Source organism: Polyodon spathula, chromosome 16 (genome assembly GCF_017654505.1).
Source record: "Polyodon spathula isolate WHYD16114869_AA chromosome 16, ASM1765450v1, whole genome shotgun sequence".
In the NCBI taxonomy this organism is placed as follows: domain Eukaryota; kingdom Metazoa; phylum Chordata; class Actinopteri; order Acipenseriformes; family Polyodontidae; genus Polyodon; species Polyodon spathula.
The window spans coordinates 543,966-566,443 of record NC_054549.1 but is presented as its reverse complement, the minus strand read 5'-3'; the positions used below and the strand labels follow the sequence as shown (position 1 = coordinate 566,443).

At 40.9% G+C, this 22,478-nt stretch overlaps 1 protein-coding gene across 1 annotated transcript; it reads right to left on the bottom strand.

The window, feature by feature from the left end:
- Positions 1 to 6,777: 6,777 nt before the first annotated feature.
- LOC121328266 (mitochondrial ubiquitin ligase activator of NFKB 1-like) lies at positions 6,778 to 21,327 on the bottom strand. Its single transcript, XM_041272851.1, has 5 exons — positions 21,223 to 21,327; positions 14,237 to 14,373; positions 13,800 to 13,887; positions 10,320 to 10,440; positions 6,778 to 7,909 (listed from the first exon to the last, which is right to left on the bottom strand). The coding sequence occupies exons 2-5, from the start codon at positions 14,357 to 14,359 to the stop codon at positions 7,180 to 7,182; spliced, it is 1,062 nt and encodes a 353-aa protein (XP_041128785.1). The 5' UTR covers positions 14,360 to 14,373; positions 21,223 to 21,327; the 3' UTR covers positions 6,778 to 7,179.
- Positions 21,328 to 22,478: the final 1,151 nt, after the last annotated feature.

Genomic DNA, 22,478 nt, shown 5'->3' with positions numbered 1-22,478 from the left:
GATGCCCCTGGTCTATTCCTCAGAGAATGAGAGATGATCCTGGTCTATTCATTGAGAATGAGAGATGATCCTGGTCTATTCATTAGAGAATGAGAGATGCCCCTGGTCTATTCATCAGAGAATGAGAGATGCCCCTGGTCTATTCATTAGAGAATGAGAGATGCCCCTGGTCTATTCATTAGAGAATGAGAGATGCCCCTGGTCTATTCATTAGAGAATGAGAGGTGCCCCTGGTCTATTCATTAGAGAATGTGATGTGCCCCTGGTCTATTCATCAGAGAATGAGAGATGCCGCTAGTCTATTCATCAGGAATGAGAGGTGCCCCTGGTCTATTCATTAGAGAATGAGAGATGCCCCTGGTCTATTCATTAGAGAATGAGAGAGTGCCCCTGGTCTATTCATTAGAGAATGAGAGATGCCCCTGGTCTATTCATTAGAGAATGAGAGGTGCCCCTGGTCTATTCATTAGAGAATGAGAGATGCCCCTGGTCTATTCATTGGAGAATGAGAGATGCCCCTGGTCTATTCCTCGGAGAATGAGAGATGCCCCTGGTCTATTCATCAGGGAATGAGAGATCCTCAGAGAATGAGAGAGGTGCCCCTGGTGTATTCATGCCCCTGGTCTATTCATTAGAGAATGAGAGATGCCCCTGGTCTATTCCTCAGAGAATGAGAGATGCCCCTGGTCTATTCATTAGAGAATGAGAGATGCCCCTGGTCTATTCATCAGAGAATGAGAGATGCCCCTGGTCTATTCATTAGAGAATGAGAGATGCCCCTGGTCTATTCATCAGAGAATGAGATGCTCCTGGTCTATTCATTGGAGAATGAGAGATGCCCCTGGTCTATTCATTAGAGAATGCCCCTGGTCTATTCATCAGAGAATGAGAGATGCCCCTGGTCTATTCCTCAGAGAATGAGAGATGCCCCTGGTGTATTCATTAGAGAATGAGAGGTGCCCCTGGTCTATTCATTAGAGAATGAGAGAGATGCCCTGGTCTATTCATCAGAGAATGAGAGGTGCCCCTGGTCTATTCATTAGAGAATGAGAGATGCCCCTGGTCTATTCATTAGAGAATGAGAGATGCCCCTGGTCTATTCATTAGAGAATGAGAGGTGCCCCTGGTCTATTCCTTAGAGAATGTGAGATGCCCCTGGTCTATTCATCAGGGAATGAGAGATGCTCCTGGTCTATTCATTAGAGAATGAGAGGTGCCCCTGGTCTATTCATTAGAGAATGAGAGGTGCCCCTGGTCTATTCATTAGAGAATGAGAGGTGCCCCTGGTCTATTCCTCAGAGAATGAGAGAAGCCCTGGTCTATTTTTCAGAAAGTGAGAGATGCTCCTGGTGTACTCATTAGAGAATGAGAGGTGTCCCTGGTCTATTCATTAGAGAATGAGAGGTGCCCCTGGTCTATTCATTAGAGAATGTGATGCCCTGGTCTATTCATTAGAGAATGAGAGGTGCCGCTGGTCTATTCCTCAGAGATTGAGAGATGCTCCTGGTCTATTCATTGGAGAATGAGAGATGCCCCTTGGCTATTCCTCGGAGAATAAGAGATGCCCCTGGTCTTTTCCTCAGGGAATGCGAGATGCCCCTGGTCTATTCATCAGAGAATGCGAGATGCCCCTGGTCTATTCATCAGGGAATACGAGATGCCCCTGGTCTATTCCTCGGAGAATGAGAGATGCCACTAGTCTATACATCATGGAATGAGAGATGATCCTGGTCTATTCCTCAGAGAATGCAAGAAAGATGCCCCTGGTCTATTCATTGGAGAATGAGAGATGCCCCTGGTCTATTCCTCAGAGAATGCAAGATGCCCCTGGTCTATTCCTCAGAGAATGAGAGGTGCCCCTGGTCTATTCATTGGAGAATGAGAGATGATCCTGGTCTATTCCTCAGAGAATGAGAGATGCCCCTAGTCTATACATCAGGGAATGAGAGATGATCCTGGTCTATTCATTGGAGAATGAGAGATGCCCCTGGTCTATTCCTCAGAGAATGAGAGACACCCCTGGTGTATTCATTAGAGAATGAGAGGTGCCCCTGGTCTATTCATTAGAGAATGAGAGGTGCCCCTGGTCTATTCATTAGAGAATGAGAGGTGCCCCTGGTCTATTCCTCAGAGAATGAGAGATGCCCTGGTCTATTTTTCAGAGAATGAGAGATGATCCTGGTCTATTCATTTGAGAATGAGAGATGCCCCTGGTCTATTTTTCAGAGAATGAGAGATGATCCTGGTCTATTCATTAGAGAATGAGAGATGCCCCTGGTCTATTCATTAGAGAATGAGAGATGCCCCTGGTCTATTCATTAGAGAATGAGAGGTGCCCCTGGTCTATTCATTAGAGAATGAGAGATGCCCCTGGTCTATTCATTAGAGAATGAGAGGTGCCCCTGGTCTATTCATTAGAGAATGAGAGATGCCCCTGGTCTATTCATCAGAGAATGAGAGATGCCCCTGGTCTATTCATCAGAGAATGAGAGATGCCCCTGGTCTATTCATTAGAGAATGAGAGATGCCCCTGGTCTATTCATTAGAGAATGAGAGATGCCCCTGGTCTATTCATTAGAGAATGAGAGGTGCCCCTGGTCTATTCATTAGAGAATGTGATGCCCCTGGTCTATTCATCAGAGAATGAGAGGTGCCGCTGGTCTATTCCTCAGAGATTGAGAGATGCTCCTGGTCTATTCATTGGAGAATGAGAGATGCCCCTTGGCTATTCCTCGGAGAATGAGAGATGCCCCTGGTCTATTCCTCAGAGAATGTGAGATGCCCCTGGTCTATTCATCAGAGAATGAGAGATGCCCCTGGTCTATTCATTAGAGAATGAGAGGTGCCCCTGGTCTATTCATTAGAGAATGAGAGGTGCCCCTGGTCTATTCATTAGAGAATGATTCATCAGAGATGCCCCTGGTCTATTCATCAGAGAATGAGAGATGCCCCTGGTCTATTCATTAGAGAATGAGAGGTGCCCCTGGTCTATTCATTAGAGAATGAGAGGTGCCCCTGGTCTATTCCTCAGAGAATGAGAGATGCCCCTGGTCTATTCATTAGAGAATGAGAGATGCCCCTGGTCTATTCATCAGAGAATGAGAGAGATTCATGAGAATGAGATGCCCCTGGTCTATTCATCAGAGAATGTGAGATGCCCCTGGTCTATTCATTAGAGAATGAGAGGTGCCCCTGGTCTATTCATTAGAGAATGAGAGGTGCCCCTGGTCTATTCATCAGAGAATGAGAGATGCCCCTGGTCTATTCATCAGAGAATGAGAGATGCCCCTGGTCTATTCATTAGAGAATGAGAGATGCCCCTGGTCTATTCATTAGAGAATGAGAGGTGCCCCTGGTCTATTCCTCAGAGAATGAGAGAAGCCCTGGTCTATTTTTCAGAAAATGAGAGATGCTCCTGGTGTATTCATTAGAGAATGAGAGGTGTCCCTGGTCTATTCATTAGAGAATGAGAGGTGCCCCTGGTCTATTCATTAGAGAATGTGAGAGATGCCCCTGGTCTATTCATTAGAGAATGAGAGGTGCCGCTGGTCTATTCCTCAGAGATTGAGAGATGCTCCTGGTCTATTCATTGGAGAATGAGAGATGCCCCTTGGCTATTCCTCGGAGAATGAGAGATGCCCCTGGTCTATTCCTCAGGGAATGCGAGATGCCCCTGGTCTATTCATCAGAGAATGTGAGATGCCCCTGGTCTATTCATCAGGGAATGAGAGATGCCCCTGGTCTATTCATTAGAGAATGAGAGGTGCCCCTGGTCTATTCATCAGAGAATGCGAGATGCCCCTGGTCTATTCATCAGAGAATGCGAGATGCCCCTGGTCTATTCATTAGAGAATGAGAGATGCCCCTGGTCTATTCCTCAGAGAATGCAGAAAATGAGAGGTGCCCCTGGTCTATTCATTAGAGAATGAGAGACCCTGGTCTATTCATCAGAGAATGAGAGGTGCCCCTGGTCTATTCATTAGAGAATGAGAGGTGCCCCTGGTCTATTCATCAGAGAATGATGCCCCTGAGAGAATGCCCCTGGTCTATTCATCAGAGAATGAGAGATGCCCCTGGTCTATTCCTCGGAGAATGAGAGATGCCCCTATTCTATACATCAGGGAATGAGAGATGATCCTGGTCTATTCTAGAGATTGAGAATGAGAGATGTCCCTGGTCTATTCATTAGAGAATGAGAGATGCCCCTGGTCTATTCATCAGAGAATGAGAGATGCCCCTGGTCTATTCATTAGAGAATGAGAGGTGCCCCTGGTCTATTCATTAGAGAATGTGAGATGCCCCTGGTCTATTCATTGGAGAATGAGAGGTGCACCTGGTCTATTCCTCAGAGATTGAGAGATGCTCCCTGGTCTATTCATTGGAGAATGAGAGATGCCCCTTGGCTATTCCTCGGAGAATGAGAGATGCCCCTGGTCTATTCCTCAGGGAATGCGAGATGCCCCTGGTCTATTCATCAGAGAATGTGAGATGCCCCTGGTCTATTCATTAGAGAATGAGAGGTGCCCCTGGTCTATTCATTAGAGAATGAGAGGTTCCCCTGGTCTATTCATCAGGGAATGCGAGATGCCCCTGGTCTATTCATCAGAGAATGAGAGATGCGAGATGCCCCTGGTCTATTCATTGAGAGAATGGTCTAGAGAGTGCCCCTGGTCTATTCATCAGAGAATGAGAGGTGCCCCTGGTCTATTCCTCAGAGAATGAGAGATGCCCCTGGTGTATTCATTAGAGAATGAGAGATGAGAGGTGCCCTGGTCTATTCATTAGAGAATGTGATGCCCTGGTCTATTCCTCAGAGAATGAGAGGTGCCCCTGGTCTATTCCTCGGAGAATGTGAGATGCCCCTGGTCTATTCATCAGGGAATGAGAGATGCTCCTGGTCTATTCATTAGAGAATGAGAGGTGCCCCTGGTCTATTCATTAGAGAATGAGAGGTGCCCCTGGTCTATTCATTAGAGAATGAGAGGTGCCCCTGGTCTATTCATTAGAGAATGAGAGGTGCCCCTGGTCTATTCATTAGAGAATGAGAGGTGCCCCTGGTCTATTCATTAGAGAATTAAGAGGTGCCCCTGGTCTATTCCTCAGAGAATGAGAGATGCCCCTGGTCTATTCATCAGAGAATGAGAGATGCCCCTGGTGTATTCATTAGAGAATGAGAGGTGTCCCTGGTCTATTCATTAGAGAATGAGAGGTGCCCCTGGTCTATTCATTAGAGAATGTGATGCCCTGGTCTATTCATTAGAGAATGAGAGGTGCCGCTGGTCTATTCCTCAGAGATTGAGAGATGCTCCTGGTCTATTCATTGGAGAATGAGAGATGCCCCTTGGCTATTCCTCGGAGAATGAGAGATGCCCCTGGTCTTTTCCTCAGGGAATGCGAGATGCCCCTGGTCTATTCATCAGAGAATGCGAGATGCCCCTGGTCTATTCATTAGAGAATGAGAGGTGCCCCTGGTCTATTCATTAGAGAATGAGAGGTGCCCCTGGTCTATTCAGAATGAGAGATGCCCCTGGTCTAGAGAATGAGAGACTCCCTGGTCTATTCTTCAGAGAATGAGAGATGATCCTGGTCTATTCCTCAGAGAATGCAAGAAAGATGCCCCTGGTCTATTCATTAGAGAATGAGAGATACCCCTGGTCTATTCATTAGAGAATGAGAGGTGCCCCTGGTCTATTCATTAGAGAATGAGAGGTGTCCCTGGTTTATTCATTAGAGAATGAGAGGTACCCCTGGTCTATTCCTCAGAGAATGAGAGATGCCCCTGGTCTATTCTTCGGAGAATGGGAGTTGCCCCTGGTCTATTCCTCTGAGAATGAGAGATGCCCCTATTCTATACATCAGGGAATGAGAGATGATCCTGGTCTATTCCTCAGAGAATGCAAGAAAGATGTCCCTGGTCTATTCATCAGAGAATGAGAGTTGCCCCTCTTCTATTCATCAGAGAATGAGAGGTGCCCCTGGTCTATTCCTCAGAGATTTAGAGATGCAGATCCCATGAATGATACAAAGCCCTGTGGTGCCTGCATGAAGGGCACTACAAGCATGTATTTGTGCAATCCATTGCATTTGATTGCATTGTAATACACTACTCCAAAAAATGAAAAGGAACAAATCTTAAAAATAGACCTGTTTGCTTTTTACTTGCCTCCCAGGATTGTCATAGATTGTCTTGCAGGAGACTATTAAGGTTATGGCTTGGCCGGCACTCTCCCTGTGATATCAGACAACTCGTTGTTGCAGTATCTCAAGAATAGGACAGGATACTCCACATTTTATTCTTGCTGTTAATTGTGTTTTGGAAAGATTCAGGTTTGAAATGTTGCTTACTACATAGCATGTGTCTCCTTTATAAATTACAAATAAAAAGGTAGGCAAGTACATTCCGATAGAACGTCTAGCTTTGAAAAACATTAAAAGTAAATTAATCTCTAAAGATTTAAATGCTTAAAATGAAGCAGATCTTTTTTGCTGGTTCCAAATTACAATAAAACTCTCATTAAAGATCCTTGCTGACTTCTTGTAGAGTCTTTCGTGAGTCACATGATTCAAATGCCTAAAATTCCTTCAACCAAACACCTTTTCCATGAAGTGTGTCTTTTTCATAACCAAGATTTTGTGATAAACACAACTATGGCACTGCATTTAAAGTAGGATTGACTACATCCTTTTAATCAAATAATAACCACAACAGTATTTGCCTAACATGGTAATTCACAATGGTTGTGCTCAGAGACACAAACACCCAAAGAAGCAGCACAGTTAATCATTTATTATTTCATATAAAGTTTTACAAATATATCAAAATTCCTTTTTTCATTTTAAAGAGTCAACACAGTAATGCATTACTCATATGCTTTAACTGCAATCGTTTTATACGGCTTTGTTATTTTGACCAGCCTGCACCATCATCACATGAATACATTTCAATCCTTGATTTAACAGGATTTAAGGAACCTGCTTCAACAATAAACACAGACCAGAGGATAAATAATAAACAATTCCATTGAGAACTGTGCTTTGCATCATCAATGCAAGAACAGATATTAATGATACAGGTGTTCTTATCATTTTTCAGTTGCAAAGGAAGATTTTGAAGCAGTAACAATTCAGCTGAAAAATTACTAATTTTTAGAAATGCATGTAACTCACCTACATTGAAAATTAACTACTGTACAAAGGAACCACTCTAGAAATAGCACTTCTACAAATGGGACATTTTTTAGGAGTGGGCAAAGCCTGGTAGCATTCATCACAGGAGCAAACATGTCCACATTCTAAGAACACGCAAGACCTGTCGCAACTCAGACAGATAATACATGCATTCGTGGAAATCAAGTCTTCCTCTAAATTCATCTCTCTGAAACGCTGACTTTGCATCTCCCTAAACTCCTCCTGTATGCTTTTCTGTCTCTTTTGCTCCTTGTAATGTCGATATTGTTTTCTCAGTATAAAAAACAGAGTGGCGCAGGTGGCGATGCCAAAAACAACAGTCAAGATCTTCCAGATTTTCACGCTGGACTGCTGCTTCTGCAGGAGCGATTCATAATCCACTTGGCTGATGTAATACTGCATTCCCTGCTTTGGGGGTTGTAGTTTTATAATGTTTCTATCCAGTACCAGTTCCCCTACTCCTGTTACAGTTGCTCCAACTTTCAGCATCTCTTCAGTTTCTTGGATGCCTTTGGGCCGCTCCCCGCTGATGAAATGCCCTATTACGTCAGTGAAGGACTGGACTGTGGGGTGGAACGTCTCGTACACCTTTTCAAGGTCTAGTTCAGCTGCGTCCAGTGGTTTGAGAACCCTCACGGCCACGTCCACACTGTCGTCATGGGACACCAGATCAAAGGGCACCATATTCGTGCGCTGATGAATCTTCTTTTCGCAGTTATTCCTGGTTGATAAAGAAGAAAAACTGTTAGGAAAACTTTTTAAAAACAACAAATAAATGTTGTCATTTTTATCAGAGTAAGATGTTGCTTTACCAGATATACAGGTTGATTGATAAAACAATGCTCATTAGGAAGAAACATTATTATACTGTTTTCACACTGGCAATTTAGGACAATGAAGGACTTGCCTCAATATGTCTTTCAGTGCGACTGACTACTGGACAAACTAATCCATCTCCTGGGGTAGTTTCAAGTCCACATTAATTACTACCAGGTTCATTTGACCCCACAATAGTGTGTGTAAACAAACTGAGCCACATTGAAAAATAACACAACTTACTTTTCTGATTGTGTGTGTCATGCATGTAAAGATGTGCTTTACACAGGTGTAGATCAAAGTGCTGCACTGCAGAATCAACTCCAGCTTGAGTGTGTCTACCCTGAAGAAAAACTAAACTACAGCAAATCTGCGGTCAGTTTCTAGTGTGAACAGAACAGGGAGCCACATTAACTGCTCCTTGATTTGACTACCAGATTCAAGGCTGGATTAATAATGGTGAAGTATGAAAACTGTATTACATAACTCTTTCTTTACAAGTAGTTCTTACACAATTACATGTAGACAGTCCTGGGCCATGTAAAGGATCAGAGGAACCTCAATTTAAACATTCTGTATTAATGTTTGCTTTTTTTTTTTTTTACGTGTCATATTAATGAAGGCCTTCACTGGGTCTGTGTAACAAAGTAACGACTCTGACGGTTCATTTAAAGACTCAACATTGTTTGTTACAAGTAACATTTATACTATTCTTCTTCTTCAAAGGAAAAGGACCCTGATATTCCAGCGTTAAAAGGCTATTTGTAGAACTGCAGTAATTTGAGCAGTTTTTGACATGGAAGAACCAGCTAACCAAATAATCTGGGGCTGCTTTGCCCACATAAATGGAATTGACTTGCAACAGGGAGATGCAGCTTATATACATATATTAGATAATGCATTTCATGCCATTTGCAGTGCATCAGTCGTGTAAAGAACAGTCACTTTACATCAGTTAGAGCATAAGAAGGAGAAGAGGCCGCTTGGCCCATCACGGCTTTCCTCCCAGCTCGTGTGGTGAAGTCCTGGGATCAGCCCAGGTCCTCCTCTCTCTACCTTCTTGAGTGCTATATGTCTTTTTTGTGGCGAGGTGACCAAAACAAATGTTGCAAGCATTTAGATTCCTTTTTGTCCAACCTCTATGCATCTGACACTGTGCTAATATCCTAATGGTACAGTAGCAGCTGAGGTTTCATTTCATTCCTAGCTGATGGGACAGTTGAATGACTTTTAGTGTGATGAGTTAGCAGCTTATCTCCTGGTGATGAATCTACCTCTCCAAGAATGTTGTGAGAATGAACATATACTGTAGAAGAATGCAATGCAGGGTGCTTTACAATGCAATCTAATATCCACTGTAGAAGAATGTAATGCAGGGTGCTTTATAATGCAATCTGATATCCACTGTAAAAGAATGCAATGCAGGGTGCTTTACAATGCAATCTGATATCCACTGTAGAAGAATGTAATGCAGGGTGCTTTACAGGGCAATCTGATATCCACTGTAGAAGAATGTAATGCAGGGTGCTTTACAGTGCAATCTGATATCCACTGTAGAAGAATGTAATGCTGGGTGCTTTACAGTGCAATCTGATATCCACTGTAGAAGAATGTAATGCAGGGTGCTTTACAATGCAATCTGATATCCACTGTAGAAGAATGTAATGCAGGGTGCTTTACAGTGCAATCTGATATCCACTGTAGAAGAATGTAATGCTGGGTGCTTTACAGTGCAATCTGATATCCACTGTAGAAGAATGTAATGCAGGGTGCTTTACAGTGCAATCTGATATCCACTGTAGAAGAATGTAATGCAGGGTGCTTTACAATGCAATCTGATATCCACTGTAGAAGAATGTAATGCTGGGTGCTTTACAGTGCAATCTGATATCCACTGTAGAAGAATGTAATGCAGGGTGCTTTACAGTGCAATCTGATATCCACTGTAGAAGAATGTAATGCAGGGTGCTTTACAGGGCAATCTGATATCTACTGTAGAAGAATGCAATGCAGGGTGCTTTACAATGCAATCTGATATCCACTGTAGAAGAATGTAATGCAGGGTGCTTTACAATGCAATCTGATATCCACTGTAGAAGAATGTAATGCAGGGTGCTTTACAATGCAATCTGATATCCACTGTAGAAGAATGTAATGCAGGGTGCTTTACAGTGCAATCTGATATCCACTGTAGAAGAGGTGCAGCAACTTGTATAGTAAAGCATCCTGTAACATATTTAATATATAGTTAAAGAAGAATTAATGAATATTGCTAATCTATATATAAACCATGTAAAAATGAACAAAGAACTTACCACAGATGGGTTGTGCGATTCCAAACCATTATGTGCTCCTGTAAAGTCAGTCTTTCAATGACTCCTTTGCAGTTGTCCACAAACTGGCTACTCAAGGTTTCCTTAACTGATTTAACCACACCTGGAGCAAACAGAGCACGAATGGAAACGCCTGAATTAAGCAAAGTTAGCAAAAGGTAGTTCATGTCATCCGACCAGTGGAAGTTCTGTTTTTTTTCTCATAGTATTACATAACCTTTCTTGGTTTGAGAATAATAAAGATTGTAAGCAGTATGTAGTTCTGCCTTATTATAAAAGTAGTCTTATTTAAAATAAAAAAGAAATTAAAATGCTGAATGTTTTCAATCGTTCCGAGTGGCTCTTCTTGCAAAGACAATGTTGAGTTCAGGAGTTGCTCTTCATTTCTAGTTGCCTGTAACTAGGTCAGAAGTGATCTTTTGTTTTGCTGGCAATACACAGCAGTGCACTCGATGGTGCTGACACTAATATAAAGACAATCTGAGTGATCTAGCTTCTGTTACATATGCCTAGAACTGAAGAGCGACTCCTGAACTCATAGTCTAAGCACTGGCAATAAGAAGAGGGGGAAAAAAACAACCACCAAACATCTAACAAAATGAAATATATCTAACAAAATCTTTATTATACACACTGCGGTATAGTCATTGCTGTGTGTAAACACCATGCTCTTTATTATACACACTGCGGTATAGTCATTGCTGTGTGTAAACACCATGCTCTATTATACACACTGCGGTATAGTCATTGCTGTGTGTAAACACCATGCTCTTTATTATACACACTGCGGTATAGTCATTGCTGTGTGTAAACACCATGCTCTTTATTATACACACTGCGGTATAGTCATTGCTGTGTGTAAACACCATGCTCTTTATTATACACACTGCGGTATAGTCATTGCTGTGTGTAAACACCATGCTCTTTATTATACACACTGCGGTATAGTCATTGCTGTGTGTAAAAACCATGCTCTTTATTAAACACACTGCGGTATAGTCATTGCTGTGTGTAAACACCATGCTCTTTATTATACACATTTGGTATAGTCATTGCTGAACTCTTTGGTCCCTGTAGTGTAGAACAAGGGAGGACTGTATTTAAAATGTGCAGATTCTAAAGATGACCATTTCTCCAAACCCACTTTGTACTTTTTAGTGAGTTCAATTCAGTGAACCTCAGTCATTTAGTCAATCAGTCACCTCAGTCAATAGAGAAAACACCCACAGAAGAAGGGTGGTTGTTCTGCAAAAATGTAGTACTAGAGGCGCAAAACAATTACATCCCTAAAGTAGACAAATCTAAATGTAAAACTAAATTGCCAAAATGGTTTAATAGATCAATTAAAAATATATTCAGCGAAAAAAGGCACTTTACAGAGCATTAAAAAAGGACCAAAAAGAAAGTACGCAGAAAGAGTACACAGAACTGCAAACGCAAGTCAAAAAGGAAGTTAGAAAGGCCAAGAGAGAAATAGAAATGAACATTGCTAAGGGAGCTAAAACCAATTCCAAAATGTTTTTCCAATATTACAACAGCAAGCGAACATTCAAAGAGGAGATTAAATGTTTAAGAGATACAAATGGCAAAATCGTAGAGGAAGAAAAAAAAATAGCAAATATATTAAATGATTACTTTTCACAAGTTTTTACAAAGGAAGATACTGACAACATGCCCCACATGTCATCCAGTTCCTATCCAGTTTTAAATAACTTTAGCATAACTGAGGCAGAAGTGTTAAAGGGACTAGGAGCTCTTAAAATAAACAAATCCCCTGGGCCAGATGAGATCCTCCCAGTAGTACTCAAAGAAATGAAAGAAGTAATTTACAAACCGCTAACCAAGATCATGCAGCAGTCTCTTGACACAGGGGTGGTACCGACAGACTGGAAAATTGCAAACGTAATACCGATCCACAAAAAGGGAAACAAAACTGAACCAGGTAACTACAGACCAGTAAGCCTGACTTCTATTATATGTAAACTTATGTAAACTATAATAAGATCCAAAATGGAAAATTACCTATATGGTAACAGGGTCTTGGGAGACAGTCAACATGGTTTTAGGAAAGGGAGATCGTGTCTAACTAACTTGCTTGATTTTTTTGAGGATGCAACATCGATAATGGATAATTGCAAAGCATATGACATGGTTTATTTAGATTTCCAGAAAGCTTTTGACAAAGTCCCGCACAAAAGATTAATTCTCAAACTGAACACAGTTGGGATTCAAGGAAACACATGTACATGGATTAGGGAGTGGTTAACATGTAGAAAACAGAAAGTACTGATTAGAGGAAAAACCTCAGAATGGAGTGTGGTAACCAGCGGTGTACCACAGGGATCAGTATTAGGTCCTCTGCTATTCCTAATCTACATTAATGATTTAGATTCTGGTATAGTAAGCAAACTTGTTAAATTTGCAGACGACACAAAAGTAGGAGGAGTGGCAAACACTGTTGCAGCAGCAAAGGTCATTCAAAATGATCTAGACAAGATTCAGAACTGGGCAGACACATGGCAAATGACATTTAATAGAGAAAAGTGTAAGGTACTGCACGCAGGAAATAAAAATGTACATTATAAATATCATATGGGAGATATTGAAATTGGAGAAGGAATCTATGAAAAAGACCTAGGAGTTTTTGTTGACTCAGAAATGTCTTCATCTAGACAATGTGGGGAAGCTATAAAAAAGGCTAACAAGATGCTCGGATACATTGTGAAAAGTGTTGAATTTAAATCAAGGAAAGTAATGTTAAAACTGTACAATGCACTAGTAAGACCTCATCTTGAATATTGTGTGCAGTTCTGGTCACCTTGCTATAAAAAAGATATTGCTGCTCTAGAAAGAGTGCAAAGAAGAGCGACCAGAATTATTCCGGGCTTAAAAGGCATGTCATATGCAGACAGGCTAAAAGAATTGAATCTGTTCAGTCTTGAACAAAGAAGACTACGTGGCGACCTAATTCAAGCATTCAAAATTCTAAAAGGTATTGACAGTGTCGACCCAAGGGACTTTTTCAGCCTGAAAAAAGAAACAAGAACCAGGGGTCACAAATGGAGTTTAGACAAAGGGGCATTCAGAACAGAAAATAGGAGGCACTTTTTTACACAGAGAATTGTGAGGGTCTGGAATCAACTCCCCAGTAATGTTGTTGAAGCTGACTCCCTGGGATCCTTCAAGAAGCTGCTTGATGAGATTTTGGGATCAATAAGCTACTAACAACCAAACAAGCAAGATGGGCCGAATGGCCTCCTCTTGTTTGTAAACTTTCTTATGTTCTTATGTTCTTATTTCTGATTATAAATATGCATACCAATTTCATCACAACTGGATGGCAATTCTGAAGCCACAGATGCACATTTTAAATATGATACAGGTGGATGTAAAACTTCTTACAGAAAAGTACATGCAAAGTTTCATGAAAATAAAACGAACTGCCTTGTTGTTCAGCATTACCTTGGATAACTACATAAGGGACACATTTCCCTGGTGCTGCAGAGAGGATATTTTTCAGATCTTGATCTATTGAAATTTTTGTTGCTTCCTACAAAAAAAAAAAAAAAAAAAAAAAAAGACAGAATGTAACATTTCTAAGCACTGCATGGTGACTCTACACATGTACAGAAGCAGCACTCCAGCTGGGTTCGGGTGGTTGTTGGTGGGATGCCAGCTCAGGGATCTTGGCATCTAGGATAGAGCTGAACAGTCCAACAGAAGTGACAGCGGACCCCAGAAGCCAGTAGTGGAATAATGCCCCAGTCTTTATCAAATACATGATTTCTTCCTTTTTTTTTTTTAAAGTGGTGACTACTGCATCTAATTAGCAGCAACAGATAAAAAGCAGGTGAAAGCAGCAATGAAAAGCACCAGCATGCTGCTCAATACTAAATTACCTTTAATCTGCATGCTGAGCCTGATTTCTTTCTGTAGACAGAGTAAAAAAACGCTGTGAAAGCTGAACTTGTGGCAAGAAGGATGATTTGAGTTGTTGAAGGCCTTGCACTGTTCTCCATCATTAACAATTCGGAGCCTAAAACAAAAGGTTTGGAAGATTGCATTAAAACTAGAGGTTACTGTGTCTTCCCATGAATGGACTATTTTTAATCATGCAATGAGAAATAGATAAATAAATGATTACTATAATATATATATATATATATATATTATATATAATATATATTATATATAATGTGTATATAGATATATATGTGGGGTCTGTGTGTTGTGTGTGTGTGTCCATCACCTAGTTTTTTTAACTTTGTGGGAAACCCACCTGAATGTGGTTCAAGGATATTTCGAAAATTTCGAGGGTGGTGTGGCTCATGCGTTAATTAAGCAAATAACATCCCAGCATGCTTAGGGTCAGGTATAAAAATGCTGGACAGGCCTGGTTGCCTATAATTATGGCTGGCATGGCTGCAAGCAGAGATCTCAGTGACTTTGAAAGAGGGGTGATTGTTGGGACGCGTTTTGTTGGAGCTTCAGTGACCAAGACAGCTCAACTTGCTGATGTTTCACGAGCAACGGTGTCTAAGGTGATGTCTTAGGGAAAGACATCATCAGCAAAGGGCAACAGTGAGCGGAACCGCATACTCCAGGCTTGTGATATCCGTGCATTATTCAAAGTGCAAAGCAAAACAAGCGAGCAACTGCAGATCAATTGACTGCAAAATTTCAACCTGGGGCGCATGCAGCCTGTTTCATCAAAAACGGTCCACCGAGACCTCCACAGAGCAGGATACCAGTCAGGTTGCAGTGTACAAACCCCTCATCACACCTGGCAATCCATGTTTGCGAGTCCAGTAGTGCAAAGAGCACAGGCAATGGACATCGACCAGTGGAGAAATGTGATATGGTCAGATGAATCATCCTTCACCATGTTCTCGACAAATGGACAGGGCACCAACGTAAAGAACTCTACAGCCCTGAGTGCTTGGTTCAAACAGTGAAGGGTTCTGGTGGTTCCGTAATGTTGTGGGCGCATTTACCTGGCATGGTTTGGGTGCACTCATTCCCTTAGAAGGCAAGGTCAATGTTAATCGCTGGGGGGGATGTCTTTCAGGATGACAATGCCCTCATCCACAGAGCACGTGTGGTCACCCAATGGTTTGATGCGCATGACACTGATGTTATCCATATGTCATGGCCTTCTCAGTCACCATATCTGAACCCAATCGAGCATTTATGGGTTATTCTGGAACGACACCTGAGTTTTCCACCTCCACCAACCAGGTGTGAGTTGACTGACTTTCTCGTGAAAGAATGGTGCATCCCTCCTGCAGAATTCCAGAGGCTGGTAGACTCTATGCCACGGCGCACACAGACCATATTGGCCGCATGTGGTGGCCCAACGTCCTATTAAGTGACATTGGTGTTACATTTTTTTGTCCACTGCCTGGGTGTAGGTGTGTGTGTGTGTGTGTCTCACACACACACACACACAATGTGTACTGAAGCAATTTCACCAGTAAGCATTACTACTAGACACTGCACTATGAGGTGAAAAGACAAGTCAAGTAGACAGACGTTTTGGTCAGTGCCACCTTCAATGTGCTGTACTGCAGAAGGGACACTAGATGAATCGTCTGTCTGTTCCATGTACTGTATTGCAAAAGGTAAGAACATAACAATTTGGCCCATCTTGCTTGTTTGGTTGTTAGTAGCTTAGTGTTCACAGAATATCTGAGCATTTTGCTGGCCTTTTTTTTTTTTTTATAGCTTCCCCACATTGTCCAGATGAAGACATTTCCGAGTCATAAACTCCTAGGTCTTTTTCATAGAGTCCTTCTTTAATTTCAGTATCTACCATATGGTATTTACAATGCACACTTTTATTGCCATCATGCAGTACCTTACACTTTTCTCTATGAAATGTCATTTGCCATGTGTCTGCCCAAATCTGAATGCTGTCATTAATGTAGATTAGGAATAGCAGGGGACCTAATACTGATCCTTGTGGTACTCCACTGGTTACCTCGCTCCATTCTGAGGTTTTTCCCCTAATCAGTACTTTCTGTTTTCTACATGTTAACCACTCCCTAATCCATGCACATTGAGTTTGAAGACTCAACTACTGTGTTAGTGGAAGACTGTAAATATGATTCTCACAACTGTGCTGCAGATTTGGTTTTCTGAACTGTTGTAGTATATTTCTTAGGTTTTCCTGCTTATTTTAATGCCAGCCATGAGCCAAGTGGTGTTATAAACATTACGACAGGTCTGAAGTGACTTCAAGTGCTTTACTTACTAACAGCAACAAGAGTCTGATTGAAAAAAATAGATAAAAAAGTGGGAACAAATGGAATTGGCCATTTTTGAAAAATGGAACTTGGTATTCCCAACAATGTAACAACGAGCAGCCCTAAAGGTGGTTACAATCAAAGGCAGTGCAGATGCCAGTGTTTTAAGCAGTAGAATAAAGCAATTTTATGCAGGCCACCAGTTAAGCATGCAGTCTATCTATGATACCAACCGACAGGGATGCATATGATCAGAGGATGATTCAAAATCAGAGGCAGAGCCACAATGAATGTATTGTCTAAATTTAAGTAAATTGATAAATTGTTGAGATACTTGTGTTGGAGTATTGTCTCAAAATTGCATAATGAAACAAAAAATATTAAAAGGGTTAATGTGTGGCCGAAAGTTTCTCACCATTTCTCAGTATCTAAAAAGCTTAGAGTGAATGCTGATCAGGTGTCACTGTACTGTAATAAGTTAGACATGGTAATACAGCAGCCTGTTTGAAAATACAATATTCTGCTACCGGAGTGATGATGCTCGGGGTGGGGTGGGGGGACAGGACGAAATGAGCGTCCCAAAAAAGGTTCTGGGGACACTGGGACCAGTGTTCCAAAAGCGGGACTGCTGGTCACCTTATTCAAGCGACCAGAATTATTCCACTTTTAAAAGGCATGTCATTTGCAGACAGGCTAAAAGAACTGAATCTATTGAACAAAGAAGACTACACGGCGACCTGGTTCAAGCATTCAAAATTCTAAAAGGTACTGACAATGTTGAACCAAAGGACTTTTTCGACCTGAAAAAAGAAATATGGACCAGGTGTCACAAATGGAAATTAGATAGAGGGGCATTTGCAGGCACTTTTTTTTTTTTTTTTTTTACAAAGAATTGTGGGAGTCTGGAACCAACTCCCCAGTAATGTTGTTGAAGCCGACACCCTGCGATCCTTCAAGAAGCTGCTTGATGAGATTCTGGGATCAATAAGCTACTAATAACCAAACGAGCAATATGGGCCGAATGGCCTCCTCTCGTTTGTAACCTTTCTTATGTTCTTATAGAACTGATTTCAAGATTTTGCTGATAATTTACAAGGCCCTGAATGGATTAACACCTATTTAATCTGGATCTGGTTTGCAGGAGTTACTGACCCCATATCTTCCAAACCTCACTCTGAGATCACAGGATGCGGGGCTGCTGGTTATTCGTAGGGTCAACAAAAGCAACACGGGAGGGAGGGCTTTTTCTTGTAGAGCTCCTAAATTATGGAATGGTCTGTCTTCGTTTGTCAGGGAAGCTGGGACCGTTACAGTTTTCAAGTCAAGACTAAAAACACACTTTTATAAAAATGGGTTTATTATCTTAGTGGGTTTTAATGTAACTTTAAAATTGATGCTTTTGATTTATGTATACTGTTATTTAAATCTGTTATTTAAGTAGTCTAATTGTGGCAGTTGTATGTGTGACATGCTATACAAATGCACTGTGGTTTGTTATTTTTCTGCTATGTACTGTACAGTGCTTTGTGATACTTTTGTATAAAAAGCTCTATATAAATGCAATTAATGCAATAAATTAATACATTTCATTGTCTTTAGCCTTTACCTTTTAATGGTGCTTGCAGTCAATTTGGAGTGGTCTCAAGAGGTTCATTTTGAGATATAGGGCCTTGCTCCCCTAATCTGTATCTAAAGGATTTGCTGAGCCCCTACATCCCTAGTGCTCTCTTAGATCACTGGGTGAAGGCTTGCTCAGTATTCAAAGGCTAAAAAGAATGAAGGCAGGTGGCAGCTTTGGCTCCGAAGCTGTGGAATGATCTGCGTCAATTTGTAATGGAGGCACCATCTCTCATTGCTTTTAAATTCAGATTAAAAACACATTTTTATAATTTAGCTGTGTATTTTAAATGGAAAATGTATCATGTTATACTATTTCATTTTTTTTTTAGAAATATATATATATATATATATATATATATATATATATGTATTTGAATGTATGTCATTTTAAAGGGATATCTTATCTTTTACTATTTCTCAAACTAGTATATTATGACTGTTTTGTTATTTTATCTGTAAAGCGCTTTGAGGCGATGCATTGTGAAAGGCGCAGTATATAAGAAATGAAGATGGATTGGTTATTCCTGTATCTGAAACGTTGTGTTTGTTCTTGTTAAGCTGCTTTCACTGCTGCTCTTCAGTTCTAGCTGCCTGCCACAGATACACAGCAAGTCATGTGAAGCAGCCCGTGTCTTTACAGCTCAGTACCCAAAAGCACGGCTATCCACAGCAGTGTGTTGGCCAAAAAACAAAAGGAAACTGGAACAATAACCTAGCCTTACATATCTGTGGCAGGTAATTGAAGAGTAGCTCCTAAACCCAGTCAGAGCACTCTAAAAGAGACTATACACCCTTAACCCTGTCAGCACAGTCTAAAACAGACTATACACCCTAAACCCAGTCTAAAAGAGACTACACACCCTAAACCCAGTCAGAGCACTCTAAAACAGACCATACACCCTAAACCCAGTCAGAGCACTCTAATAGAGACTATACACCCTAAACCCAGTCTAAAAGAGACTACACACCCTAAACCCAGTCACAGCACTCTAAAACAGAGCATACACCCTAAACCCTGTCAGCGAAGTCTAAAACAGACTACACACCCTAAATCCAGTCATAGCAGTCTAAAAGAGACTACAAACCCTAAACCCAGTTTAAAAGAGACTACACACCCTAAACCCAGTCAGAGCACTCTAAAAGAGACTACACACCCTAAACCCAGTCTAAAAGAGACTACACACCCTAAACCCAGTCAGAGCACTCTAAAAGAGACTACACACCCTAAACCCTGCCAGAGCATTCTAAAAGAGACTACACACCCTAAACCCAGTCAGAGCACTCTAAAAGAGACTACACACCCTAAACCCTGCCAGAGCATTCTAAAAGAGACTACACACCCTAAACCCTGCCAGAGCATTCTAAAAGAGACTACACACCCTAAACCCAGTCACAGCACTCTAAAACAGACTACACACCCTAAACCCTGTCTGCACTAAAACAGACATACACAAACACTACATGTATACGCCTGAAGGACTTGCTATTAGTGTACATCCTGCACGAGGCAATCGTTTTTATGCTTAAAAAAAAGAAATGTCAGGACATCTATCTGTTAAACAAAAGCACAACGTTAAACTAGGCGACTGCAAAAATGAAAACGAGTTAGGATCGGCTATGAACAACGCTCGTAATTAAGGGCACCAGAATCAGTCTCAGGCAAGATAGTGTGGGGAACCGCAATTCCCACAGGCAGGGGTTTCTCACAGGTGGAGGTGAGACGAGAACCTGGGACTTCCAGCTGTGAAGGCTAGCGCTGATACCGCTGTTCAAAAGAACCAGCTCCCTTGCAGGACCAAATAACAGGCTTATGTCTTTTAGACATCATCACCTACCCACCCTGGTTCCTACCCCTACCCCCACCGCCACCTCCACACTATGATGGTAAAATCAAAGATTGCTTTATAATTCACAGCTTCTGAATTTAATTATGAAAACAGAATCAGCTCAGTTTGTTTAAAGGGACATCACTGGATTAAAAATAAAACCCCAAAACTTCAAGCCCTACTTGTGTGTGTGTGTGTGTTAGTGTGTGTGTCAGTGTCTGTGTGTGTGTGTTAGTGTGTGTGTCAGTGTCTGTGTGTGTGTGTGTGTGTGTGTGTGTGTGTGTCTGTGTGTGTGTTAGTGTGTGTGTGTGTGTGTGTGTGTGTGTGTGTGTGTGTGTGTGTGTGTCAGTGTCTGTGTGTGTGTGTTAGTGTGTGTGTCAGTGTCTGTGTGTGTGTGTTAGTGTCTGTGTGTGTGTGTTAGTGTGTGTGTCAGTGTCTGTGTGTGTGTTAACATTTACTTTTTTTCCAAAATACTTATTTCTTTTTAGCAATATGCACCTCTATTAATATGAAGTATAACACACTATCCTAAAATCAAATGCAGTGTATGGTGGGATACTATCCTATTCATTTCCAATGTTCATTGCGCTGCTAGGAACTGTAACCAAACTATTTTAATAGTGTGAGTACGCATTTAAACCTGACTAAACATGAACGCTTTGATCTGGATTAATGAAACCGGTTTTGAGTATGCTTCTCGAGTTCGGTTGTGTAGTGTGGGCCTTTGATGAGCGTCCTCGGTCTGAGCGAAAATAGTACGGGCATGCGCAGTAGGAACCTTTGATAAAGGTCGGGAATAAATAGACGTGACACCGGTGCCTGTGTCTATTTACTCTAATGCGTGTAAACAGTGAGGAATTATGATTTGCTTTTTACAATAACTGTGTACATAACAAGAACTCGTCCTTGTATGCACAGCTCTGGTCTGGTGTAAATACTGTTCTTTATGCACGCCATCGCCTATATAACATTTCATTGTGTCATTGTATTTAACAATCATTATGAATAGTTATTAATGAGAATCCGATCACTTAAAGTGGTGTAAAGCTGAGAAATTCACGTCAATATTACTGCTGTAAAGTAAACAACCTATGTATATTTGACTGTGGAAGACTCTATACGTGCTACGCGTCAACGGTTTTTGTTACAAAAACAATCCAGTCTAATCTATAAACACTATGAACTATTATTTACCTGTATGAATGCGTCTTCTTACCCCCTGACTTAATCTTTTATTTTCTTGAGTCCAACCGTCCCCTCCTCTTAACTTCCCAGCCTATAAACACTTCCTGTTGAGAGTTCAGTGAGTAACATTGCAGGCTACCGGTACATGTATATATAATACATGTATTATATTATATTATATTGTACAATATTATTCATTCTATTTTTATATTAGGCATGACTGAGACATTACATTAATTTAGCACCTGGCATGCACATGTGTAAAAAGTAAACAAAACAACTTCACCTCGACGTGTGAATAGTTCATAAACAGCACCCTGGAACGTGGATTGTGTTTCACAGTGAGTGTGAGAGCAGTAAATTATATTCCAGTTCGGCAGCAGATGGCAGCAATAAAACACTGAAGTCAAACGGTGACTGTCTGCAAGGCAACAGGTTTTTGTTTTTCTGTTTTTATTCATTTTTAGGTGCATATTTTTAGCTATGTTCCAGTTTTCCTGTTTTAAATCCTCAGTATCTTGATAATTACAGTTATTTTTATATAGCGCCTTTTTAGTGGACCACCATCACAGAGCTTTAAATCCTGCAAGCAAGTCTTCTAATTGTAATCTCGTTTTAAGTATCGCAAGCAGGGTCCAATAGAAATGTAAAATGTGCTGCCCCTCAGTACTCCGTGGGGTTAAAGTATTCAGAACGAAGCAATGATAGATAAATCTGAAAGGCGAGACATTGCCCAACTGCACTGGGAAAGGTAGTAGTTTGTTTTTATTAACTGGAAAGAGGTGAAGTCAGTGTTTCTTGAATACATGTTTTGGTGTTCAGTAGCTATGCACCGATTTATTTATTTTTTGTATCAGGGGTGTTTTGTTGGTTTTTATCAGTTAAAACCAAAACTCAGAAGCCCTAAATAAAATAAAAATTACTTATTTTCAAACTAATATCAACAACATGACAAATAGTATTGGCACTCACACCAGACAAATAGCAGTATTATTATTATTATTATTATTATTATTATTATTATTATTAATAATAATAATAATAATAATAATAATAATAATAATAATAATAATCAATATAGTTCCCATATATACCATGCATATACAGTATTCTAATAAAATTTTTCCATTTCTACCGATTGATAAATGGCTCAAATTATCGGTTTGTTGCTTAGTTTGTTGCACGTGGCTCGGTTTGTTGTCTTCACTTTGCTGTAAACTGCATCTGGGATTGTATATACCAGCTAGCTTCCATTTCAGAGGCTA

Coding starts and splice junctions, on each gene's coding strand:
- LOC121328266 (XM_041272851.1), bottom strand. CDS start 14,359: ATGATGGAGAACAGTGCAAGGCCTTCAACAACTCAAATCATCCTTCTT. Junction 10,441..13,799: donor CCCTTATGTAGTTATCCAAG/GTAATGCTGAAC, acceptor TGTTTGCTCCAG/GTGTGGTTAAATCAGTTAAG. Junction 7,910..10,319: donor AATCGCACAACCCATCTGTG/GTAAGTTCTTTG, acceptor TTTATCAACCAG/GAATAACTGCGAAAAGAAGA.